General features: G+C 41.8%; 2 protein-coding genes across 14 annotated transcripts in view; one reads left to right on the top strand and one right to left on the bottom strand.

The window, feature by feature from the left end:
* The first annotated feature begins 291 nt into the window (after positions 1-291).
* On the top strand, positions 292-19,405 carry gdpd4b (glycerophosphodiester phosphodiesterase domain containing 4b). Of its 5 annotated transcripts, none has more exons than XM_077504963.1 (16): positions 292-408; positions 1,932-2,126; positions 2,212-2,315; positions 2,410-2,503; positions 3,796-3,855; positions 7,286-7,366; positions 7,473-7,566; positions 12,230-12,375; positions 12,505-12,587; positions 13,664-13,814; positions 17,100-17,324; positions 17,457-17,605; positions 17,676-17,823; positions 18,948-19,030; positions 19,101-19,189; positions 19,283-19,405. In XM_077504963.1, exons 2-16 carry the CDS (start codon positions 2,004-2,006, stop codon positions 19,372-19,374), a joined length of 1,722 nt encoding a protein of 573 aa, XP_077361089.1. In that variant the 5' UTR covers positions 292-408; positions 1,932-2,003; the 3' UTR covers positions 19,375-19,405. The 5 variants fall into 5 exon arrangements, with proteins under 5 accessions (XP_077361089.1, XP_077361087.1, XP_077361091.1 ...); XM_077504961.1 differs by having other exon boundaries at positions 7,286-7,384; XM_077504962.1 differs by having other exon boundaries at positions 296-408; positions 1,965-2,126; positions 7,286-7,384.
* An 842-nt stretch (positions 19,406-20,247) lies between these two features.
* Positions 20,248-22,408, bottom strand: part of myo7ab (myosin VIIAb) — a 41,795-nt gene continuing 39,634 nt past the window's right edge. For all 9 annotated transcript variants that reach the window (XM_077505478.1, XM_077505479.1, XM_077505482.1 and 6 more), the window contains 5 exons: positions 22,102-22,287; positions 21,904-22,020; positions 21,750-21,833; positions 21,451-21,570; positions 20,248-20,808 (listed from right to left, as the gene is read on the bottom strand). In XM_077505478.1, coding sequence (XP_077361604.1) covers positions 20,716-20,808; positions 21,451-21,570; positions 21,750-21,833; positions 21,904-22,020; positions 22,102-22,287 — 600 coding nt within the window. In that variant the 3' untranslated portion in view covers positions 20,248-20,715. The remainder of the gene's footprint in view (positions 20,809-21,450; positions 21,571-21,749; positions 21,834-21,903; positions 22,021-22,101; positions 22,288-22,408) is intronic.

The raw sequence follows: 22,408 nt of genomic DNA, 5'->3' as shown, positions 1-22,408 counted from the left end.
TTTTTTTTAACTTATTTATACTGGTAGGATGAGCACGAGATGTTCAACAATTTGTCCTGTAGATTACGTGTTATAAAGCTGTTCTATTAGCATCATTTCACTGATACCACCTGAATAGTACTAGATGGCGTCTATTAAGTTAAGGTTTATGGCGGAGGAAAGGGAATTTACTGCCTTGCCATGAAAAGCTCTCCACAGAAAGGACAAAACAAAATAAAACAACTTTTATGGTGAAAGGTCTGACCAAGTTGCCGACGAAGCATCTTCAACTTCCGGTTTTGTGTTGTCTCCGTCAGCTTGACGCAGCATCGTCTGCTGGTTTGCTGGACTTGTCCGCTAACCGAGGATTACAAAAAAAAAAAGAAAAAAGAAAAAGATCCGACAGAAGCAGCGACGTCCGACTGAAAGGTAAGAAGACCTCAATAATGTCCACTTTCTAATAAAACTATGCGATGGGGTCATTTTCTGCCTCGTGCTCAAACCTCGCACTCAAATTAAGTTGGTTATTTTGAAAGGAATGGCATCCGTGCGTAAAAAACAAAACAAAAACAAGAGTTCAAGCGCAACAAATTCAAACTATGTATTCACAAACATTGTGAATTTATTTTGGCTCAGACATAATAGAAAAATGAAAAGGAATAGAATAGTAGAAAATAGGTAGTAGGTTCGACAAATGGAAACATTTTTACGACAATCCGCTCACGGGCGTCCGCTTCAGTGCCAGTGGTCCGTTAAAATGACTGAAATGTGGACGGAATTTGGTGACTTGTTCTTTCAGCAGCAGCCCACCTGTCGCTTTACATTTGACGACTTTATACACACACCTCATGAGGCTAAAGTCTCCATTGTTCCATCCCATGAGGTAAACCTTATCTTATCTATGTCGTCAGTTTCGCATCTGCTATAAAGAAAAAAAGAAAAAAGAAAAGAAAAGTGTTTGCACTGCAGAGACTGTTTGGATAAGAGGAACCTTACAGGTACAGTATTTTAATACTTGTATGACTCCTTTTTATTAAAATGTGCATTCAGGGATGTGCTGTAACGTCACTAATATCTAATTCTATTAAAAAAAAAGGCTTTGCTTTTATGTGGTATCTTTAAATCATTTTATTTTGTCTCAAAATTATTCACATATCCACAATTCTCACAAATATATGTGCAATTTACATGTTTTTCCTAAATGCTGCATGTGCATTAATCATAGTAATTCAAAATATTCAATTGTGCTTGTGAATTATTGAATGTAGGTATGTGTATTAGCCGGCACATATTTTTGTATTTTTTTGAGACAAACGTCATGCAGTTTTCCAAATCTGGAGAGGCCGCCATCTCCCCTCCGTCCGCTAGGGGGCAGTGTTTCTGTCTCCATCGAACAAAGCAACTAATCTCCAGTTTTTGTTGAAAACTGGAAATGCAAAAACGACTCTTTATATGGGTTAACTGATGTGTTTATTTGACACAAGTTGGGAAACTAAATACAACTAATATTAAAAAGTTCCCAAGCGTCTTCGTCAAAAATACCCAAAATGATCAAGAATAAAATTCTGCTAATTCTGGTCAATTATATATATATATATATATATATATATATATACATATATATATATATATATATATATATATATATATATATATATATATATATATATATATATATATATATATATATATATAAACTTTTTTGAAAAAAAATAGGAATTAATTAGTTATTAATTACTGTCAGAAAAACTGTTTTACAGTAGCTTGTCTGCTAATATTTGTCAGCTAATTTTTGCCCCTTTTTTTTTGGAGAGGGGGGTTTGAATGTGATCAGTATTGTCTTATGTCACAATGTGTTAATCTTTAAAGCAAAAATGGCAATAATCAGCCAATTGTCGATTTTATAGGCGCTAATATCAGCCACCAGTTTCCCATCCAATGTCCCCTTTCAGGTTTCGTCCCGTATTAACCATTTTTTGATCAAGATGGCTGCCACGGGGTCAGCGAGTTCCTGAGGCCAGCCGATGGCGTCCACGTTGAGCGTGGAGCGGCGACCTTTGACCTCATGTCTGCTGGGCTTGTACAGCTGTCGGTGGCGACGGCGGCAGGGGAGCTTGGTGCGACCCGGCGACTGCTGCTGCAGCAAGGTCAGCGGACCACCGCCACGCTCGCATACGTTGCCTTTATTAGCCCCGCCAAGTTGAATTAACTTCCTGTTTCCTGTTTGCGCAGCGGGAAGGCGCCATCTTCGCCGTGTTGACGGCGGCCTTCTGCCTCACTCTGCTCTTCCTCTACTTCTGGACGCAAGCCAAGAACGACTACAATGATTTTGACTGGTGGGTTGGAAACGACAGTCACCAATTACTTCCTGCGCGCATGCCGTCTACTTCCTGTTGGCGGATACGAAGTGCGTGTGTGTGTAATTGGTAGGTTTAACTATGGCAACTTGGGCTTCTGGTGGGCGTGGTCGCTGGTGTTGCTGGTCATCGCTGCCGTGTTCTTCTCCTATGTGGCAGCACTCATGGTGAGAGAGAGAGAGAGATGCTGACATGTTACATCTTTTGAGGTCAAAATTGATTTTTTAGGACGATATTTGGCAGAATAAAATTCGGATAACTAATTAATCAGCCGTGTATTAATTAGCCATATTAATCAACCATTCATTGATTCGTGAACAGGAAGTTCATGAACGAATGAATTTTGTCTTTACTATATTCAGATATTACACACTTTGTCGTTTATTTTGATTGTTTAAATTGAATTTAAAAGTAATTAAATCATTTTTAGTATTTAAATTTTAAGTTACTTTGTAATTATAGTTTTTTAAGTATATATTTGATGCATTTCTGATTTAAGTGTTTAAACAATAAAATCATTTTTACAATTTAAATTTTTAGTCACTTTGTAATTATCTTGTTTTTTTATATATATCTTTAAATGCATTTCTGATTTATGTTTGGACATTAACATTTGCTAATGTATTGTTTTTCAATTTCTCATTTTATTAAAATATTTTGCATTTTTTGTTGTTTTGGAGTCCGAATTTGAAATAAACCCTAACCCAAGTTTAAAACCCTAATTTGAAAACCTAGCCATAGTTTGAAACCCCAATTTTAAACTTTAACCCGAGTTTCAAACCCTAACCCTGGTTTTAAACCCAAGACCATAACCAAGATTAGAAGTGTAATTTGAAACCCCAATCTTAATTAATTAATTCGAAACCCAACTTTAAAACGCAAACCTGAGTTGGAAAACCTAATTTGAAATCCTAACCCTAGTTTGAAACCCCAATTTTAAACTTTAACCCGAGATTGAAACCCTATGAAACCCTAACCCTAGTTTTTAAAACCCTACTTTAAGATCCCAACCAAGATTAGAAGTCTAATTTGAAACCCCAATCTTATTTTGAAACCTTACCTGAGTTTTAAACCCTAATTTGAAACCCCAAACTGAGTTGTAAACCCCAATTTGAAACCCTAACCCGTTTGAAACCCCAATTTTAAACTTTAACCCGAGATTGAAACCCTAATTTAAGACCCCAACCAAGATTATAAGTCTAATTTGAAACCCCAATCTTATTTTGAAACCTTACTTTAAAACGCGAACCCTAATTTGAAACCCCAACCCTATTTCGAAACCTTCATTTGAAACCCCAGACTGAGTTATAAACCCCAATTTGAAATCCTAACTCTAGTTTTAAACCCCAAATTGAAACCCTAACCCTTGTTTCAAAACCCAATCCGGTTTGCTGAGCTGTGGATTATTTATACCCATATAAGTGCACAGAACAACCGTTTTGCTTGTTTCTCTTTGCAGCTGCTGGCCGTGTGTCTGCTGTCTCAGCGCCAAAGACTTTCTTTACACTGGAGTCACAAGGTGCACTGACAAACACAAACTCTCCACTCACATTGCATCACAGCAGATTGCAACGTTTGGTTATCAGTCCAGTGACTTCAAAGTCCTCACATTCTTTGTTTTTTAAAACGCAATCTCATGCAATGTTCAATTTTTTTGGTCATTGTTGTTCCCAATATTCTTATTTATTTTTTATTTTTTGTAGCTTTTTTAGTTTTTTTAGCTACATGATTCACCACTTTTCAAACGTGTCATTAAAATTTATAGATTTGTTTTCTACTTAATTTGTTAACTCATTCACTGGCAGCCATTTTGACTGACGCAACCCCCTTCGCTCCCTGCTGTTTTACTGGATCTTGACTGATTTTGCAAGGCCCAAAGAATATTGTGTTCTATTGCTATAAAAACATGGAACGTATCAAAAGAAAGATTAGAGTCTCTTCTTTCATCAGGAAAAAAAAAGGATATTTCTATCTGTTTCAGTTTCGCAGCAATTAACATTAGAATATAGCTAAGTTTCATTATTGTTCACAAATCTGTTTAGAACTGTGGGGAAATTATTTTTCAATATGCCCCTGGTTGATCTCATACTCTGCTGCCACCTTCTGGCCGTTTTTGTAATTACTATCATTTCTTCAACCGTTCTCTGCAGTTGAGAGGCTGCATCAAAGCCTTCTGTATGCTCTAGCATAAAAAAAAAATATTTAAAAATATGTCTTTGAGACAGACTTAATTAGACGTTTTTGGGAGCAAATGAGGTATCATCAGCCAATTATTTGGCAAATGACAACAAGTGCAAGATTGAACTGCTAATGGCCTCAATTTCAGTTCCGCAAGTCAAAGCCACGAAATTTGTTTCCTTGATCTGTCATGTGATTACCATTTAGGACAGGGGTGTCAAACATGTGGCCCTTGGGCCGGGTCAGGCCCGCAACGGGGTTTAACCCGGCCTGCGAGATGATTTTGCAAAGTAAAAAATAATTTGCAATGTCGAACCACTTAATCAGCTGGCCACAATCAAAACATATTAAAATTATAATTTCACAAGTAGTCCTAAGATGAGCAGTGCAACTTGTACGGGGAATCGTCCTGGATGTCATTATTTTACACACAACTTATAGTTATTTATTTTTTAAATCATAGATCGACATAAACATGTTAAATACGAGTACGACACAAATTAATTAATGGTAACAATATATATGACAAGGATTAACATGTTTATAACATCATTAACTCATTTTCTCCCCAAAACTTATAAATACGTTCTATTTTAAATGTTTTAAGTGTCCCAAAGACGTATTTATACGTTTTTTTTATGTTTGTTTTTTAATGCTAGAGCATACAGAAGTCTTTGATGCAGCCTCTCAACTGCAGTGAACGGGTGAAAAATTGGTAGTAATTACAAAAACGTCCAGCAGGTGACAGCAGAGTATAAGAGATCAACAAGGGCCCTGTTGCAACACGCTATTCCCCCACAGTTTTAAACAGATTTGTGAATCATGTTAAAACTTAGCTATATTCTAATACTAATTATACTAATCTTGCTGCAAATCGGAAACAGATAGAAACATACTTTTTTTTTCCTGATGAAAGAAGAGACTCTAATCTTTTTTTTGGTAGGTTCCATGTTTTTATAGCAATACAACACAATATTCTGTGGGTCTTGTAAAAATCAGTCAAAATCCAGGAAAACAGCCGGGAGAAAAGGGGGTTACTTCAGTGAAAATGGCGAGTGAATGCGTTAACTGCGCCACACAATGCATTCTGGAAACAATATATATGCAAAACAGGTCTTTTTGTGACCTTAAGCGAACCCTGGCAAGAAATCAACCTTCGCTACTTTCGTAAATCAGCAGTAGAAAGATTGTCTGTTTTCACCAAGATCATCGTTCATTTTGTAAAACCAAACATGTCAAGCGTATCATGGACTCAAACTCAAGACATTTGATGATAATTTTCATAAACGTTGGCCATTTCTGCAACATTATCTCGTAAACCTTTCTCAGGCAAGCTTCGTTTTCCAACAGGGCCGCCCGACCTGGGTCGCTGGGGCAATATGACAACATGTTGATGAAGTCTTATGACTTGCCGACTATGCGGGCAAATCACTTTCATTCTTATGTGACATCAGGAGAAAAACAAAAAAAAACATTTGCAAGAGCCGAAAACGATGTCATAGCTGAGACGACGGAATGCTAGCTGCTAACGAGAATGTGAGGTTGAAACAGGAAGTGCGACAGGTCCTCCAATCATGACTGGAGCAGAACTGGTCGGTTGAAGTAAACATTTCAAAGCAAAGCTAGTTGATGCCATATTTATTAATTGACCTAAACAAAAATATATTATTTGAATTATTGTATTTTGTATTGCACTAGTTTATATAAACTCAAATATCTTTTGATATCTTGAGTCTTTTCTATAAATAAAAAGAATCAGATGTGGCGTTGGTCATTTACTTGTCTTTGAAGCAGGGAATTTTATAAATACTGTTCCCTATGATGTGCTTCAAATTTTTTTCTATAAATATCAATTGAATGATGTTATTTTCTTGTCTTTGACGCAGTGACAATTTGCTTTATATATATATTTTTTTTTTAATTCAAAAATTAAGATGTGGTTGATATGCATCAAAATGTTTGTGACAGAGGATACGTGCGTTTGCTAAAGATTTTAATGATTTCAAGATCTGGGAATATTGCTGGACTTCAATAATCATAATAATTGAATTGGTCTGCCTGACTGAAAACATGATGGCTCAAAAAAAAATTCAACGCTTAAAAAAAACATAACTGTTATATCTTTCATTCTTCACTTTGCAACTCTTTTATTTGATGCAGCTCCTATAAAATGCAACATTTATCTGTAGTTAATTTAAAAGTTACTTTGAAATGGATTTGAATTCTGATTGAACAGATCTGAATGTGTACATACTTTGCCGCCATTTTGTGGTCTCTCTCTCTCCCCCCCCAATCGGGCCGATACCAGCCTTTTTTCAAGTACTCGAGTACTCGTGATGCAGACGAGTACAAGCGACCGATGGCAGAGGGGGAAGATGTTAAGTGAGTCCTACTTGCCTGTAACTGGCGCTAGCTTGCAGCAGGTTTTCACCAAAACTTCACCGGTTTGGAAATACTTCAAAATTGTGAATCTTAAACTAAAAGAGCATTTTTGTGTTTTATTTTGAGCGTTAAAGCTATTGAAGAGTGACTGTGCAGTTTTTTTGGTCAAAATTAAAGGAAATATATTTGTTTAAAAATATCTTTTAGTGATTTTTTATTTTATTTGTCAAAATGTACTACTGGTAACGGCAGTTGGTATCGGTATCGGTGAGTACTGAGGGTCTGAGTATCGGTATCGGTCTGAAAAAAAGTGGTATCGAACATCCCGTATATATACATATATATATATATATATATATATATATATATATATATATATCCTGGGTCAGATCGGCGTGATTCTGAGCTTGACATTCGCCATCGCCGCCACAGCCGTCATGTCCGACCTGTGGCTCCTGGAATGGCTCACGGTGCGACTTTCCTTCCAGGTGACGACCCTTTGTTGTCCGCCGCCGCCGTCGTGGTGCCACGGTGTCCTCGTACTTATTGCTCTTTTTCATCCGTTTGTGCCATCAGGTGACTGCGCCGTACCTTCATGTTGGCGGGGTGGCGCTGATGACTGTGCTGGCCTGGCCAGTGGCGTTGCACTTTTTCAGCATGCTCAAGAAAGGTGAGTTGACTAGAAAAAAAACAGGGAAATATTGATATTGCGATATTGGCCCATGCAATATGCATATCGCAAAGACATGCAATAAGTTCCATATGGAATTTTATGCTTTTATCTGAATTTGGCGTGAACTAAAATGTGCACCCGCCATCCAATAGTTGATTATCGAGCTGTAATTACAATTAATTAAGAATACATTGAGTTTGCTTATTTTGCCACATGAAAAATTTGCCACAATATATCGTCGTCGTCATGTCACAATATTTAAAAGCAGCACATCTATTTAAAAAATGAGGTTGATTTCCATTTGTGCAGTTCTAGCACCCTCTGGTGGATATTTTTTTTAGTGCAGTTTAATTTTCATTAGGGATGTTTTGGTCCTACTATGTTACTGACACGACGAGGAGAGGTAGGACCCAGACGCAGGATCAAGGTAGGCCACAAAGGCAACAGGTTTATTGCCGGTCAGCAGCTGTTTCCTCTCACACTGAGAGGAGAAAGGGGAATCAAAAAGTGGAGAACTAAAAACGCTCCACTGGGGAGGAAAAAACATGCAAAAGGTATAGGGGACAACAAAAGGCGCTCCGCTAGGGAGGAAAAAGGCTCAAGGCAAAAGGGGTAACTAAAGGCGCTCCGCTGGGGAGGACAAGGCACAAAAACAAGGCACAAAAACAAGCCACAAAAACAAGGCAAGACAAGACAAGACAACAAGGCACCGGGAACAAGGACTCGAGGACTGTGGGACGCTTCCATGCACTGACTGTGTGTGACACTTCGGCAACGGAGGGGAGAATGCAGGTGGCTTTTATTGTGGCTTGATTGGTGGCAGGTGGTGGTAATCATGGGCGGGGACCGGTAATTAGCAAGCAGCAGGAAGGGTAAGTGACCTGAGGTGAGAGGGGAATCATTATTTCACAATAAAACAGGAAACATGACTATAAAAATAAAAGCATGGGCCGTCACGCCGGTGGCGGCGTGACAGTACCCCCCCCTCAATGGCCGGCTCCTGACGGCCATCCGACACAAAGAGTCCAAAAACAAGGGCGGGCGGAAGGGGGCACGGAGGTGGGAACACGGCCCACCCATCCGTCCCAGACAAAAAGGCAGTTCAGGAGGGCGTCCTCGACGCCCGACAATAGAGTCCCAGCGGGGCCAGTCAGGAGGGCGTCCTCGACGCCCGACGAGAGGTGAAGGCAGCCGCAGGGCTTGCGGCGCCGGCGAGGTTCCGGGACTTTGGGCGGCGCCTGGCGAGGTTCCGGGACTTTGGGCGGCGCCTGGCGAGGTTCCGGGACTTTGGGCGGCGCCTGGCGAGGCTCCCGGACTTTGGGCGGCACCTGGCGAGGCTCCCGGACTTTGGGCGGCGCCTGGCGAGGCTCCCGGACTTTGGGCGGCGCCTGGTGAGGCTCCCGGACTTTGGGCGGCGCCTGGCGAGGCTCCCGGACTTTGGGCGGCGCCTGGCGAGGCTCAGGGACTTGAAGGCGCTGGCGAGGTTCAGGGGCGAGAGGCGGCAGCAGACAAGGTTCAGGGGCGAGAGGCGGCAGCAGACAAGGTTCAGGGGCGAGAGGCCGCAACAGACAAGGTTCAGGGGCGAGAGGCCGCAACAGACAAGGTTCAGGGGCGAGAGGCCGCAGCAGACGAGGTTCAGGGGCGAGAGGCCGCAGCAGACGAGGTTCGGGGGCGAGAGGCCGCAACAGACGAGGTTCGGGGGCGAGAGGCCGCAACAGACGAGGTTCGGGGGTGAGAGGCCGCAACAGACAAGGTTCAGGGGCGAGAGGCTGCAGCAGGCGAGGTTCAGGGGCGAGAGGCTGCAGCAGGCGAGGTTCAGGGGCGAGAGGCTGCAGCAGGCGAGGTTCAGGGGCTTGAGGCTGCAGCAGACAAGGCTCGGGAACGAGAGGCCGCAGCAGACGAGGTTCAGGGGCGAGAGGCTGCAGCAGGCGAGGTCCAGGGGCGAGAGGCTGCAGCAGGCGAGGTTCAGGGGCGAGAGGCCGCAACAGACAAGGTTCAGGGGCGAGAGGCCGCAACAGACAAGGTTCAGGGGCGAGAGGCCGCAGCAGACGAGGTTCAGGGGCGAGAGGCCGCAGCAGACGAGGTTCGGGGGCGAGAGGCCGCAACAGACGAGGTTCGGGGGCGAGAGGCCGCAACAGACAAGGTTCAGGGGCGAGAGGCTGCAGCAGGCGAGGTTCAGGGGCGAGAGGCTGCAGCAGGCGAGGTTCAGGGGCGAGAGGCTGCAGCAGGCGAGGTTCAGGGGCTTGAGGCTGCAGCAGACAAGGCTCGGGAACGAGAGGCCGCAGCAGACGAGGTTCAGGGGCGAGAGGCTGCAGCAGGCGAGGTCCAGGGGCGAGAGGCTGCAGCAGGCGAGGTTCAGGGGCGAGAGGCCGCAACAGACAAGGTTCAGGGGCGAGAGGCCGCAACAGACAAGGTTCAGGGGCGAGAGGCCGCAGCAGACGAGGTTCAGGGGCGAGAGGCCGCAGCAGACGAGGTTCGGGGGCGAGAGGCCGCAACAGACGAGGTTCGTGGGCGAGAGGCCGCAACAGACGAGGTTCGGGGGCGAGAGGCCGCAACAGACAAGGTTCAGGGGCGAGAGGCTGCAGCAGGCGAGGTTCAGGGGCGAGAGGCTGCAGCAGGCGAGGTTCAGGGGCTTGAGGCTGCAGCAGACAAGGCTCGGGAACGAGAGGCCGCAGCAGACGAGGTTCAGGGGCGAGAGGCTGCAGCAGGCGAGGTCCAGGGGCGAGAGGCTGCAGCAGGCGAGGTTCAGGGGCGAGAGGCTGCATGTGGCTCACCAGTTCATGGACCTGGCTTGACAGCTCCTCCAGCTGCGAAATCACGGCTTGCTGAACCTTTTCCCGGTTGGCAAGCCGGACCTCCAGGCTCTGTAGCCTAGCCTCGACCTTTCCTGCTGGGTCCATGCTGGCCGAAGTGTACTGTCACGACGAGGAGAGGTAGGACCCAGACGCAGGATCAAGGTAGGCCACAAAGGCAACAGGTTTATTGCCGGTCAGCAGCTGTCTCCTCTCACACTGAGAGGAGAAAGGGGAATCAAAAAGTGGAAAACTAAAAACGCTCCACTGGGGAGGAAAAAACAGGCAAAAGGTATAGGGGACAACAAAAGGCGCTCCGCTAGGGAGGAAAAAGGCTCAAGGCAAAAGGGGTAACTAAAGGCGCTCCGCTGGGGAGGACAAGGCACAAAAACAAGGCACAAAAACAAGGCACAAAAACAAGGCACAAAAACAAGGCACAAAAACAAGGCACAAAAACAAGGCAAGACAAGACAACAAGGCACCGGGAACAAGGACTCGAGGACTGTGGGACGCTTCCATGCACTGACTGTGTGTGACACTTCGGCAACGGAGGGGAGAATGCAGGTGGCTTTTATTGTGGCTTGATTGGTGGCAGGTGGTGGTAATCATGGGCGGGGACCGGTAATTAGCAAGCAGCAGGAAGGGTAAGTGACCTGAGGTGAGAGGGGAATCATTATTTCACAACAAAACAGGAAACATGAACACAAAAATAAAAGCATGGGCCGTCACGCCGGTGGCGGCGTGACAGTTACAAATCCACGCTAATGGTCACATGAAGGGAAATCTTTATAACATTATATTTTTCATTGCTGTAATGTGCAAAAGCACAATATTGTGTTTTGTTATATTGTGGCCTTTTTTTTGTATCGGAAATCTCCCCACAATATCGCGGTAATTATCGTATTGTGACCTTTATATGGTGATATCGTATCGTGATGATTGGATATCATTACATCACTAGCAGATAATAAAAATGTCATTTCTTTAAGTACCGTACATGTTGAATATCGCAATAATATCCATATCCAACTATATCGCCTATTGCATGATTGTCCAATATCATGCAGCTCTAATCGTAGCAATCCAAGGAAATGTATAAACTCATTTCACGTAAGGTCTGCCTCAGTTTTGGGGTTTGAATCGCTGCTCAGGTTTTCCCAGTGTGAGCGCAAAATTCCGATACGAGCTCTATATTATGGTGCCAGGTGACTTAACTTTTCACAGCAAGTAGTTTGGCAGATATTTTGTAAGTATTCTTTAAAAAAAAATAGCTCCAAATAAAGCTTACTGACACACTAAACAAACAAACAAAAAACAGACAAATAACGCTATTTAACACCACCTCATGCTAACATACAATGGGAAACTCCATAGAAATACATGCTAACAGTTAGCATGTGTGGTGATGTTACAATGTTACAACAGAATGAACTAATCCTAACAAGCACATTGGAGGCTTCTGACACAAGTACACAAGTTTAGTACTACTAATTTAGTCTCCACCCTAGCTAGCAAATAGCTTCAGCTGGCTACTAGTGCGGCTAACACATTGCAGAGTCACACTTTTTTTTTTTTATTTATTTAACCTTTATTTAACCAGGATAGTCCCGTTGAGATTAAGAACCACTTTTTCAAGGGAGTCCTGGCCAAGAGGCAGCAAAACAGTTTTCATTACAGTTACAAATAAAAGTTTCACTTACAATCACATAAAAATTATATAAAACAGTTACAGTTACACTTAAGTCTGTATTATACTTTAAAGTAAAAATATTGCCATATTTAATAAAACCCTTGCTTCAGGTCCTATTGTATGGTTTTGTAAAGTATTTTATGTGCTGAAATTTTGTGTTTGTGTATGCACTTGCCAGTAAGGCGTTACTCGATCTTGGTGGTGTATCTGAGCATCCTGCTGGCCCTCTACTTGATGCCTCTCGGCATGTATTCGCCATGTATCAGAGACCACAACACCCTGGGCCCTCCGCCGACACTCTTCGGCCACAGAGGAGCCCCCATGGTGAGCGTGGTCCTCGTTGCTAATTGGATGAATACATTTAACAAAAAGGCATGCCAGGCCTGGCCGTCTTTGGCCCTCGGTTTGTAGTTTCAGCACCGCCGAAACGTTTGATGTATTCTTCGTGCTCAGGTGGCTCCGGAAAATACACTGATGGCTTTCGAGAAGGCGGTGGAGGCAGGTTGCGAATGCCTGGAGACGGACGTCACCATCAGGTCAGTTTGTGACTTGTTAAACAATATTTTTTTTTTATGTGAAAAACATTACTGCACTTAAAAGAAAATGTACAGAAGGCCGCCTTTGTGTATTATGTCAGTATTCTACTGCCCCCTGGTGGCCAAGGCATGCACATCAGGAGCAAGTATGGAATCATGAAGTGGAAACTGATTGTTAATATTAGTGCTGTCAAACGATTACAATTTTTAATCTGATTAATCACACTTTTAAATTTTGATTAATCACGATTAATCAGCTAAATTACTCGCGCATTTGCGTAATATAGAATGAATACAAAATACCGTAATATTTTGACATTAACGCATTTTATGATCTGAATGTCATTTGCAAACATTGATTAAATGCATGTACGCAATTGCATGCATGCGTGTATTGCTCAAAACGTAACAGCATCATAACAATTGGGTGCAATTCAGCAATTAATTAAACGCAAATTACTTTTGTTTTATCTAAAGTCCCGTCGGGGTGTTTTTGAAAGTGAAATTTACCACCGAGCACACCAATTGGAGTCACCCCACTCATTTTGGAACAACAGGCGTAGGATATGCCGTGCATTGACCTCATCACTGAACTGCACAGCCTTCAATGTAACCATCCGCGGTTACGTTCAAGGTTCAAATGCGGTCCAAAAAAATAGTGCGATTAATCTCCGTTAATATGTTATTAATTTAACTTTTTTCTGTGATTAATTAATCTATTAACGCTTTGACTTTGACAGCCCTAGCTAATGTGGATTTTTTTTTTTTTTTTAATAGGGTACATCACAAATAATAACTTTGCCGCTGGAACCTACCTTCCGTTACTGGCTGAAAATTCATCAATCTGCTGTTTATGTAGTTAGGCCAAAACTGTCTAACATAAAAAAAGTGCTTTGCCGCCATCTTCTGGCATCTAAAGTCCAAACAACATTTTTTTGGGGGAGGCGTCAGTTACTTACAGATTTTCGCTATTTGCGGCAGGGCTTCAACCCGATCCACAACAAAATAGTATCCGTTCAACTTGACAGGTTAATCCAAACAAAAATAGCTCAGTTTTCCATGTGTGTTCTTGTCAGTTATGACGGCGTTCCCTTCCTGATGCACGACCACACATTACGGCGGACCACCAACGTTGACGAGGTGTTTCCTAACCATGCCAACCAGGTGTCTGACATGTTCTCATGGCTGGCACTGAGGAGACTCAACGCGGGCGCCTGGTTCCTTTCTGTGAGAAATGGGAGGGGGGGAATCAGTGCGTTTTTTTTTTGTTTTTTTTTTAATGAGTGTCCATTACGACTAGTATTTGATACAAGCGGCCGAAATGAGTTTCCTCCGCAGGGTGTCCGGGCTCTCCCTTAGAGATAGGGTGAGAAGCTCGGTCATCCGGGAGGGACTCAGAGTCGAGCCGCTGCTCCTCCGCGTTGAGAGGAGCCAGCTGAGGTGGCTCGGGCATCTGGTTCGGATGCCTCCTGGACGCCTCCCTGGGGAGGTGTTCCGGGCATGTCCCACCGGCGGGGTACGACCCAGGACGCGCTGGAGAGACTATGTCTCTCGGCTGGCCTGGGAACGCCTTGGGATCCCGCCGGCGGAGCTGGTTGAAGTGGCTGGGGAGAGGGAGGTCTGGGTTTCCCCTCCTAAAGCTGCTGCCCCCGCGACCCGACCTCGGATAAGCGGAAGAAGATGGATGGATGGATGGATGGAATGAGTGTCACATTTTTTTACCCCCAAATTCGAGGAGAAAAAAAAAGAAAAAAAGCACGAAAAAACAGAGTTGCATCCCAAAAATAATATATATTAGGGCTGTCAGGCGATTAAAACTTTTAATTGCAATTAATCGCATGACTTCAACAGTTAACTCACGATTAATCGCAACTGTACAATAATTTCTTTGACTACGTTTTCATACTCTTGTCAACATAAGTGTAAAAAATGTTAAACTAATAGAAATATGGTTGCATCTTTTAGTCATTGATACAGTCATTTCATAACAATTCACAAAATTGAGTTAACATTAAAGGGGCAGGATGCAAGATTCAGAGTTTTTGCACATTTGTGACCCCTCTGGCGAAAGGTGGAATGGACCCCAGCCACGTCCACACGGCCATGAGCGTGCGCGACTTTTCGGGCACGAGCAAACCTCCAAGTTAATCGAACAAACGTGAACACGGAGCACAACACCTTTTTCATAGGCTTAATAATGTCTAGAAACGTATTCATCTTCAAGTTACTTTGTATGTGAAAGTCATTTTGAGTGCCAAAAGCTTACGTAATTACAACCTTCCAAACGTAAATAGTGCATCCCGTGAATCCGATGACATTGAGGATAGCAGTGTGTTGCTAATATGCCCAAGTGCGGAGACATTAGTTTGCGACCGTGTGGTAGTTTTATTCTGCACTGCTAATCGTAAATAGACCCTATCGTATTTTTGTTACAAATTCTTCCCTTTTTAGCAAAAAGTCCGCAAGCTGTGGGTCCCGTTTCATCCCCAGGATAGCTCTTAGCTCTCTCCACCTGACGGACGCTGCTCCTATATTTATCCGCGTCCTCCCGTGACGCTGGTCTGAAAGTTTTTTACTTCTCTTTGTCTTCCGTGGAGTCTCCATAAGGGATTGAGACGTATCGGGTGCAGGTCTCTGGATTTAAAGAGACCTGCACCCGATACGTCTCAATCCCTTATGGAGACTCCACGGAATTTGAATTAGCTGTCCTGTCCATGAAGTTGCGTGAACAATTGCGAGAGCTAACAGGGACAATAGCGTGCACGCGCATGACGTCATGCTCAGAGCAAAAGCTAATGTTTCCGGCCCGAATCCTCCAACATTTTTTCCTTTTACAGAAAAATAGGGGCAACAGTCATTATGCCACAGTCGTGCCTCCTGTCCATTATACAATTCTTAAAACATGTGCGGGTGAAAAATATGGTTATTTTAACACTCAAATTTTAGTCTAATCTTGCATCGTTGCAACTTTAAAGAGATGTAAAACGAGTGTGATATTGATTTGTGTTGAGGTTATTTTTCTGCCACAAGATGGCATGATTGCATTTGTAAGACGGTGACCGCTCAGTGCGTTTTTCTTTCCATATTAATAGCGATGTAATCTTTAACATGAAGCCACTTGTGAAATTCTGCACATTTTTCAAAATTGTAAAATACAACTTGACCCCATTCTCCACAAATATATGCATTATTATTGTGGGAATAGCATTCCCACGTTATTGTGATTTTTATTCTCCACACTTTTTTGCCGCGTAACAACTCCCTCATAATACTTCCAATTTACTGTTCAAATTTCAAATAGCTTCAAAAATGGACGCCTCTTGGGGTATATATCGTCTGATTCCACATTACTTACAGTATTTGCACAATTTAATGTTTAATATAAACCTTTCCCCATTCATTTTCAATGGGACAGACATTGAACTTTTTCTAAGTATCACTTTTCACGCCCACTTCAATACATATAACGTATCATCATTACTCGGTGTCTGATACTGCTTGGTGGCACAATTAGTCAAGTCCATTGCCCAGTACCCAGGAGGTCATGATCTCAGAATTTATCTCTCAATTTACTTCAGAAGCATTCCACATGCATTCAAAATCTTAACATTCACCTTTCAGCATTCCCACGCAATTTCTCAAGAAATTGCACTTAGTCTAGTTGCGGGAATGTCCACATGTTGTGATTTTGATTCTCCACACTTTTGTGGCACGTAACAACTCCCACATAATACTTCCAATTTACACTGTTCAAATTTCAACTAGCTTGAAAAATTGACGCCTCCCGGGGTATATACCGTCTGATTCCACGTTACTTACAGTATTTGCACAGTTTACCGTTTAATATAAGCTTTTCCCCATTCATTTTCAATGGGACAGACATTGAACTTTTTCTAAGTATCACTTTTCACGCCCACTTCAATACATATAACTTATCATCATTACCAGGTGTCTGATACTGCTCAGTGGCACAGTTAGTAAAGTCCATTGCCCAGTAACCAGGGGGTCTTAATTTCATAATTTATCTCTCAATTTACTTCACAAGCATTCCACATGCATTCAAAATCTTAGCATTCAACTTTCAGCATTCCTAAGCAATTTCTCCAGAAATTGCACTTAGTCTTTACATTTATTACTGCTAAATTTTGACGTGGACGTGTTTGCTGCGTTGCGACTGGAATTCCCCCACTACAGCCTTTACAAGTAAGGGGTGCTCATTAATCGCGTGTTAAAAAAATAAATAAATTGTGGCGTTAAAGCAACTTTAAATTAACTCAAAATTAAATGCATATATATATATATATATATATATATATATATATATATATATATATATATATATATATATATATATACATAATGTTATAATAATAAATGAAATTGAAACAATAGTTACATATTAAAACATTATTCATTTTGGTGGGGGTTGTGCAGGAACAAATGAATGCCATTTCCATTCATTTCAATGGTAAAAGAATTAAAATCTTATCCATTGGTTTTCGCCCAAAACAGACGGATCCGTACGGCACGGCGAGCTCGCTGGGCGCGGAGGATCGGCGGCGGGCGGGCGAGCAGCCCGTTTGCACGCTATTGGAATTCCTGGAGCTGGCGGCCCGCAACGACAAGCTGGTCATTTTTGACCTCTACAAGCCCCCTGAGGGCCACCCGTACCGGAATAAGTGGATCGAACGTACGCTGGACGTCATCCTGCACGAGTCGTCCATTCGGCCCTCGCAGGTGACTTTCCCAAAAAAACCAACAGCTTTCCAATACTTCCCCCTCCTTTTGATTTCACTTTTGAGGCTCTTTTTTTTTATTTTTATTTTTTATTTTGGTGTTCTCTAAGGTGCGCGTGTGTCCACTCACCAGGTGCTGTGGTTGCGTCGCAGTTTCGTACATGAACAGGAAGTTGGTTTTCAGCAGACGTCAGGTTCAGCGTACTCCATAAATTACCTTCAGAGCAACAATATTTCCAGGCTCAACCTGCACTACACTTCCATGTCGGTCAAGCTTATCAGGTGTGTGAGTTTGATCCCATTTTTTTTTTTTTGAATCGCTTAAAAAAAAAATATATATATTTCAATGCAGTGACTACGCTGCAGCAAACATCACCACCAACCTGTACGTGATCAGCGAGCCGTGGCTCTACTCGCTGGCCTGGTGCACGGGGGCCCACTCGGTCACCACTAATGACCCACATCGCCTTAAGGCCATGAAGCGGCCGCTCTTCCTCATGGTCATTCAAAACGCACTCAGCTCACGTCGCTCATGAAATGCATACACAACATTTTTCCACATGAACAGTTGATTAATAACCAATTAACCATATTTCATAATGATGGATGAGTTTCCAAATTAAAACAGTGCTATTACAAAAACAGGTTAAAAAAAATAATTGACCATGTTTGGGTTATGTATTAGTGGAGGTCTTCATTTTTGGAATAATATTAAACTATTATGTAAATTGGGGGAAAAAAATAAAAACGTGTTCAAGAGTGTTTGTTCACTCAGAGGGGAGGCCTTTTTTTTTTTTTTTTTTTTACATTTGGGGTGCAAAATATAAAACAATATTGCTAAATAATATTACACAAAAATTTGAACACTGCTCACTTGATTTATTTACTCAATTATTTTAATATTCCAGAAATTGCTTCAAAATGAGGTCAATTCGAGGTCAATTACTGTATTTGAGTTATCTTAGGGAGAGTTTTTTCTTCTGGCTGAGAACAATATTAAACTATCAATGTTCTGTAAAATGGTTAAATATTTTTTATAAAATTCCACAGTGTTGGACAAATGTATAAATGTTGCCTTTATGAAAACACAGAGTCTTTAAAGGGATACTTGACTCATTTAACACATTTCAGCAGTGAAAAGTTAAAACTTTATTATTTTTCATGTACAATTCATACCTTTCAAAAGTAATTTTTCTACTTGCTATCGACTGATGATGATGGCATCACCTGTGCTGAGGAAGTAGGTAACGACCAATCATGGCTCACCTGTTTTCTGGGTTTGGTCAGTAAATTGAGCCATGATTGATTGTTAGCAAGGCGATATCATCAGTGGAAAACATACTCTTTAAAAGTATTCATTTTACATGAAAAATAATGAAGTTACCACATTAATTATAGACAAAAATTCACTTTTTACTGCTGAAAATGGCTCAATGAGTCAAGTATCCCTTAAAATTAGTTTTTGGTCAATTCAGCTGTTAGGCGAGGCATTCATTTTTTCAATTTTATACAACTTATCTTACCATAGTTCTTAAGTGAATGTGGCATTGAAAAATCAAATAACTTAATAAATGTGCTGAATATTTAAATTGTACATTTACCTGACTGTACTGTGTGTTTGTAGACCCCATATGAATACATGACCATGTGGCTGGTCACTGACGTGCTGTCACTGATGCTGGTCGTCACCATCTTCACCTTTCACTGGTAAAATCGTTATTTGCAGCTTATATACAAATATTTCTTGACCCCGGTTTGTTGTGTTGTTTACTGAAAGGCGTAGAGCAACAAGACTTGTGGACCTTGAGCTCCACTCAGGACTCAAATTCTCACTGGAAGGAGACAAGTACATTCAGCTCAAATCAGGTCAGTCATGTTTTCTGCTACGCGGAATGAAACCAAATAAATGTACTGTTCCAGAAAATGCTTAACAGGCGGTCAATTGTGTAAATGTTACAGAGATGTGCGACATTTGGTCCGTGTCCAGCGTCGCTACTCCACCAGTGGGCCAAATATCCGACCTGGCAAACCCGGCACATCTGGCCCCTTAACCAACCTGCCAACCAGCCGGCTAAAGTCTTTAATTTCATTGGCTTTTGTTTCATTTCACTTTGTTGAGTGTTATTTCATTATTTAATAAAGACTTAAAACAATTGATTTTATTTTTCCAATTAATTATTATTATTTTTTTAACATTTTTAGGAAAATATATATTAGTAGGGCCATTCTACTAAAAAGGTGGCTATTGCTTGTTGTAACTCTCAAAATGTACTTAAGGCAACTTAATTTAATGTCATCACTGTACTCAATTCATAAACAGAACAGAGAAACCGGATTGGGTTTTTAGCAAAAATCAAATACATTAAACACAGCCGCATGTTTTAATTCAGTAATGGAAAAAGATGTTTATTTTCATCATGTCCTGCAAGGGATCTGAATGAGTCAACTTCCTGTGGACCAATTGTGATAAACTATAAACTATATATTTTTGTCAAGGGGAATTTCCTCAGATGGCAACTGCTCCCCCTCCACAAATGTAACGATGTCATCAATGTTCATTGGGATATATTGATTCGTTAAACATTTAACAATATGGCAAATGGCACTTCATTTATATAGCACTTTTCCACCTTGCAAGGCCATCAAAGCGCTTTACATTTTTGACTACCCATTCACCTAATGATGACGCAGCATCAGGAGCAACTGGGGTTCAGTATCTTGCTCAAGGATACTTTGACACAGTCACAATGGCAAGGGATCGAATCCACAACTTCTGGGGTGGGAGACGACCACCATACCACTGAGCCACGTCTGCTCGCTTTCTTAGCGACACAAGGTCAAAAATATTACCAAGTCAATACAGCAAGATGCAGTGAATTGGCCAAACTGTACACATTAGCCCTCATTTATAAACAACAACATGCTCTGATGTGTTACAAAGTCATTTATTGCCATCTACATGAGAACATGTTGAGTGTTTGGGGTGCTCAAAACACCTTGCTAATCGTGTTATACATTTAAACATTTAAATATATAAAATATGATAAAACAGATTATATCATGATATGTGGAGGTGAAGTCTGTGGCACGTGTTATGTTTGCTTCCTTATCAACAAACTACAACTTACCTCTCAAGTGGAATAGCTAGCTAGCTAGCTAGCTAGCTAGAATCAACATGGATTTAAGCTAGCCATCTAGCTTCCTGAATCATCATCAGGCTGCTAAAAACCAAACTATCAAAATTGTTCCTATGTTGAATTGAGTCTAAAAAAGAAGTACATAAATAATTTGTGTAACATGAAATCGTCAACTAGCCGCACCACCTACGGAAACAAATCTCAAGTGGAAGGCAACTAGTGAGTGTTAAGGGCAATGATGGCGTCATCGGTCGTTCACTTGCTGCTACCTCGAGAGCTTCGCTGTTTGGTCATGGTGGTTAGCATCTGACTGATGTAGGATGTCAGCAGGTCATCCATTTTGTAGCCCTGGGGTGATCAAAGTTGACATGAGGTGGTATGTTCATTTAAAAAAAACATACATAATTTTCTTTTCACAATTGAAAGCAGTTGTCTGAAACAAAATTCCCCAAGGATTGCGTTACATCGACATTTTTACAGCCACATTTCTTGTGGCGGTAAATTTTGGTATTTGTGTCGTGGACTCGCGCATGGTCATCCATTTCAAATGCTAACACTACAGCCTACTGAATGGTAATCTGTGAACCCGAGAAAACCGGCTAATGTATCCATTAAAACCAAAATGTCACGTTAACGTTGACAGTTGTTGTTGACTAAAACTAGACGAATAAAATTATGTTTTCTTGGACTAAAATAAAAGCTAAAATGCTAGATTTATAGTCGGCTAAAAATGGACTAAATAAAAATGGTATGAGGTTAACTGTGATAAAAACTAAAAAGCATGACTCAAACTAAGACTAAATTTAAAAATGGCAGACAAAATGAACACTAATGTCACACTATGAATGAGGAGTTTTTACTCCATTTTCAATCACAACTTAAAACAGTTCCATCCGCTAACATAGATGAAAAACCACAAACGGCATGGCAATATTTTCGAGTCCCTTTTGTGCACAGTTGAGCCTTGGCGGAAGTCATATTGACACTTACCAAGGAGGTTTCACACAGCAGCTTACTACCTCGCACCAGGTTGCCGATGGTGATGTGGAAATAGGTGTTGCCGCTGCTCCAGTTGGAGATCTTGGTGAAGGGGTGTGTGGTCAGGATGTCCTGCAGGGAAGCAATGCCGTTAAAAACAAAAAAACAAAAAAAAAACAAAAACAGGTGTGAAAACTAGAGCATTTCTTGTCGTACAATTCTAAAAACAAAACACCAGAGAACATACCAAACCAAAATTTGGTATGGCCCTCAATAGAAAAAGGGAATTGGTAGAAAAATACGGGACCTACCTTCGACTTTGGGTCAATCAGACTGACTCCGTGTTTGTTTATGGCGATCAGGAGGGTTTCTGGGTAATTTGGATCGGTGGTTTGCTGCGTCAAGACAAAACGTTTTAAATGTGGCATTCCAATGAAAGCTTTGACCTGATCGGCAAGTTTGTACCTTGATCTCAAAGAAGGCGGAACCAAACGTGGCCCACTTGTAGATGATTTTAAGGAAGGACAGTTTGGCTTCTTCTCTCGTCTTTCCAGATTGTTTGTTGAACACCGACATGATTGACTGGTTGGGAAACCAACAACAACAACAAAATTGCTCAATCAGACGTTTGGAACCAAACATGGTTAGTAGTTTGCCACTCACCCTCTTCCAGTCGTCGGCGGACAGATGCCGGCTCTGGTCCTGAGGGACGAGGTCTTTGAGGATCTTGGGCATGTTCTGGAAGTGAGACTTGTCCTCCTCAAACTTGACCCTGTAGATGAGCGCCGCCAGCTGGTGAACTTCCTCCTTGGAACACTTGTGGTAGCCTCGCAGGTACTTTGGCAGCTCCTACACAGAAGACCAAGAACTTGACATCGGAGGACCAGCGGAAAGGACATAAAAACCAGACGAAAACGGCAACTAGTAAATAATCATTTTGTTTATCCCCAATTAAGACATGAGAGAGTTG

Source organism: Festucalex cinctus, chromosome 18, assembly GCF_051991245.1.
Source record: "Festucalex cinctus isolate MCC-2025b chromosome 18, RoL_Fcin_1.0, whole genome shotgun sequence".
In the NCBI taxonomy this organism is placed as follows: Eukaryota; Metazoa; Chordata; class Actinopteri; order Syngnathiformes; family Syngnathidae; genus Festucalex; species Festucalex cinctus.
The sequence above is the reverse complement of the archived record's forward strand: the minus strand, read 5'-3'. Positions and strand labels throughout refer to the sequence as shown.

Bases quoted from the DNA above. Each gene is read 5' to 3' on its own strand.
- gdpd4b (XM_077504961.1), top strand. From the start codon at position 2,004: ATGGCGTCCACGTTGAGCGTGGAGCGGCGACCTTTGACCTCATGTCTG. The intron at 3,856-7,285 runs GTGCACTGACAA...ATCCTGGGTCAG, and splicing joins CTTTACACTGGAGTCACAAG to ATCGGCGTGATTCTGAGCTT. The intron at 19,190-19,282 runs GTCAGTCATGTT...TAAATGTTACAG, and splicing joins GTACATTCAGCTCAAATCAG to AGATGTGCGACATTTGGTCC.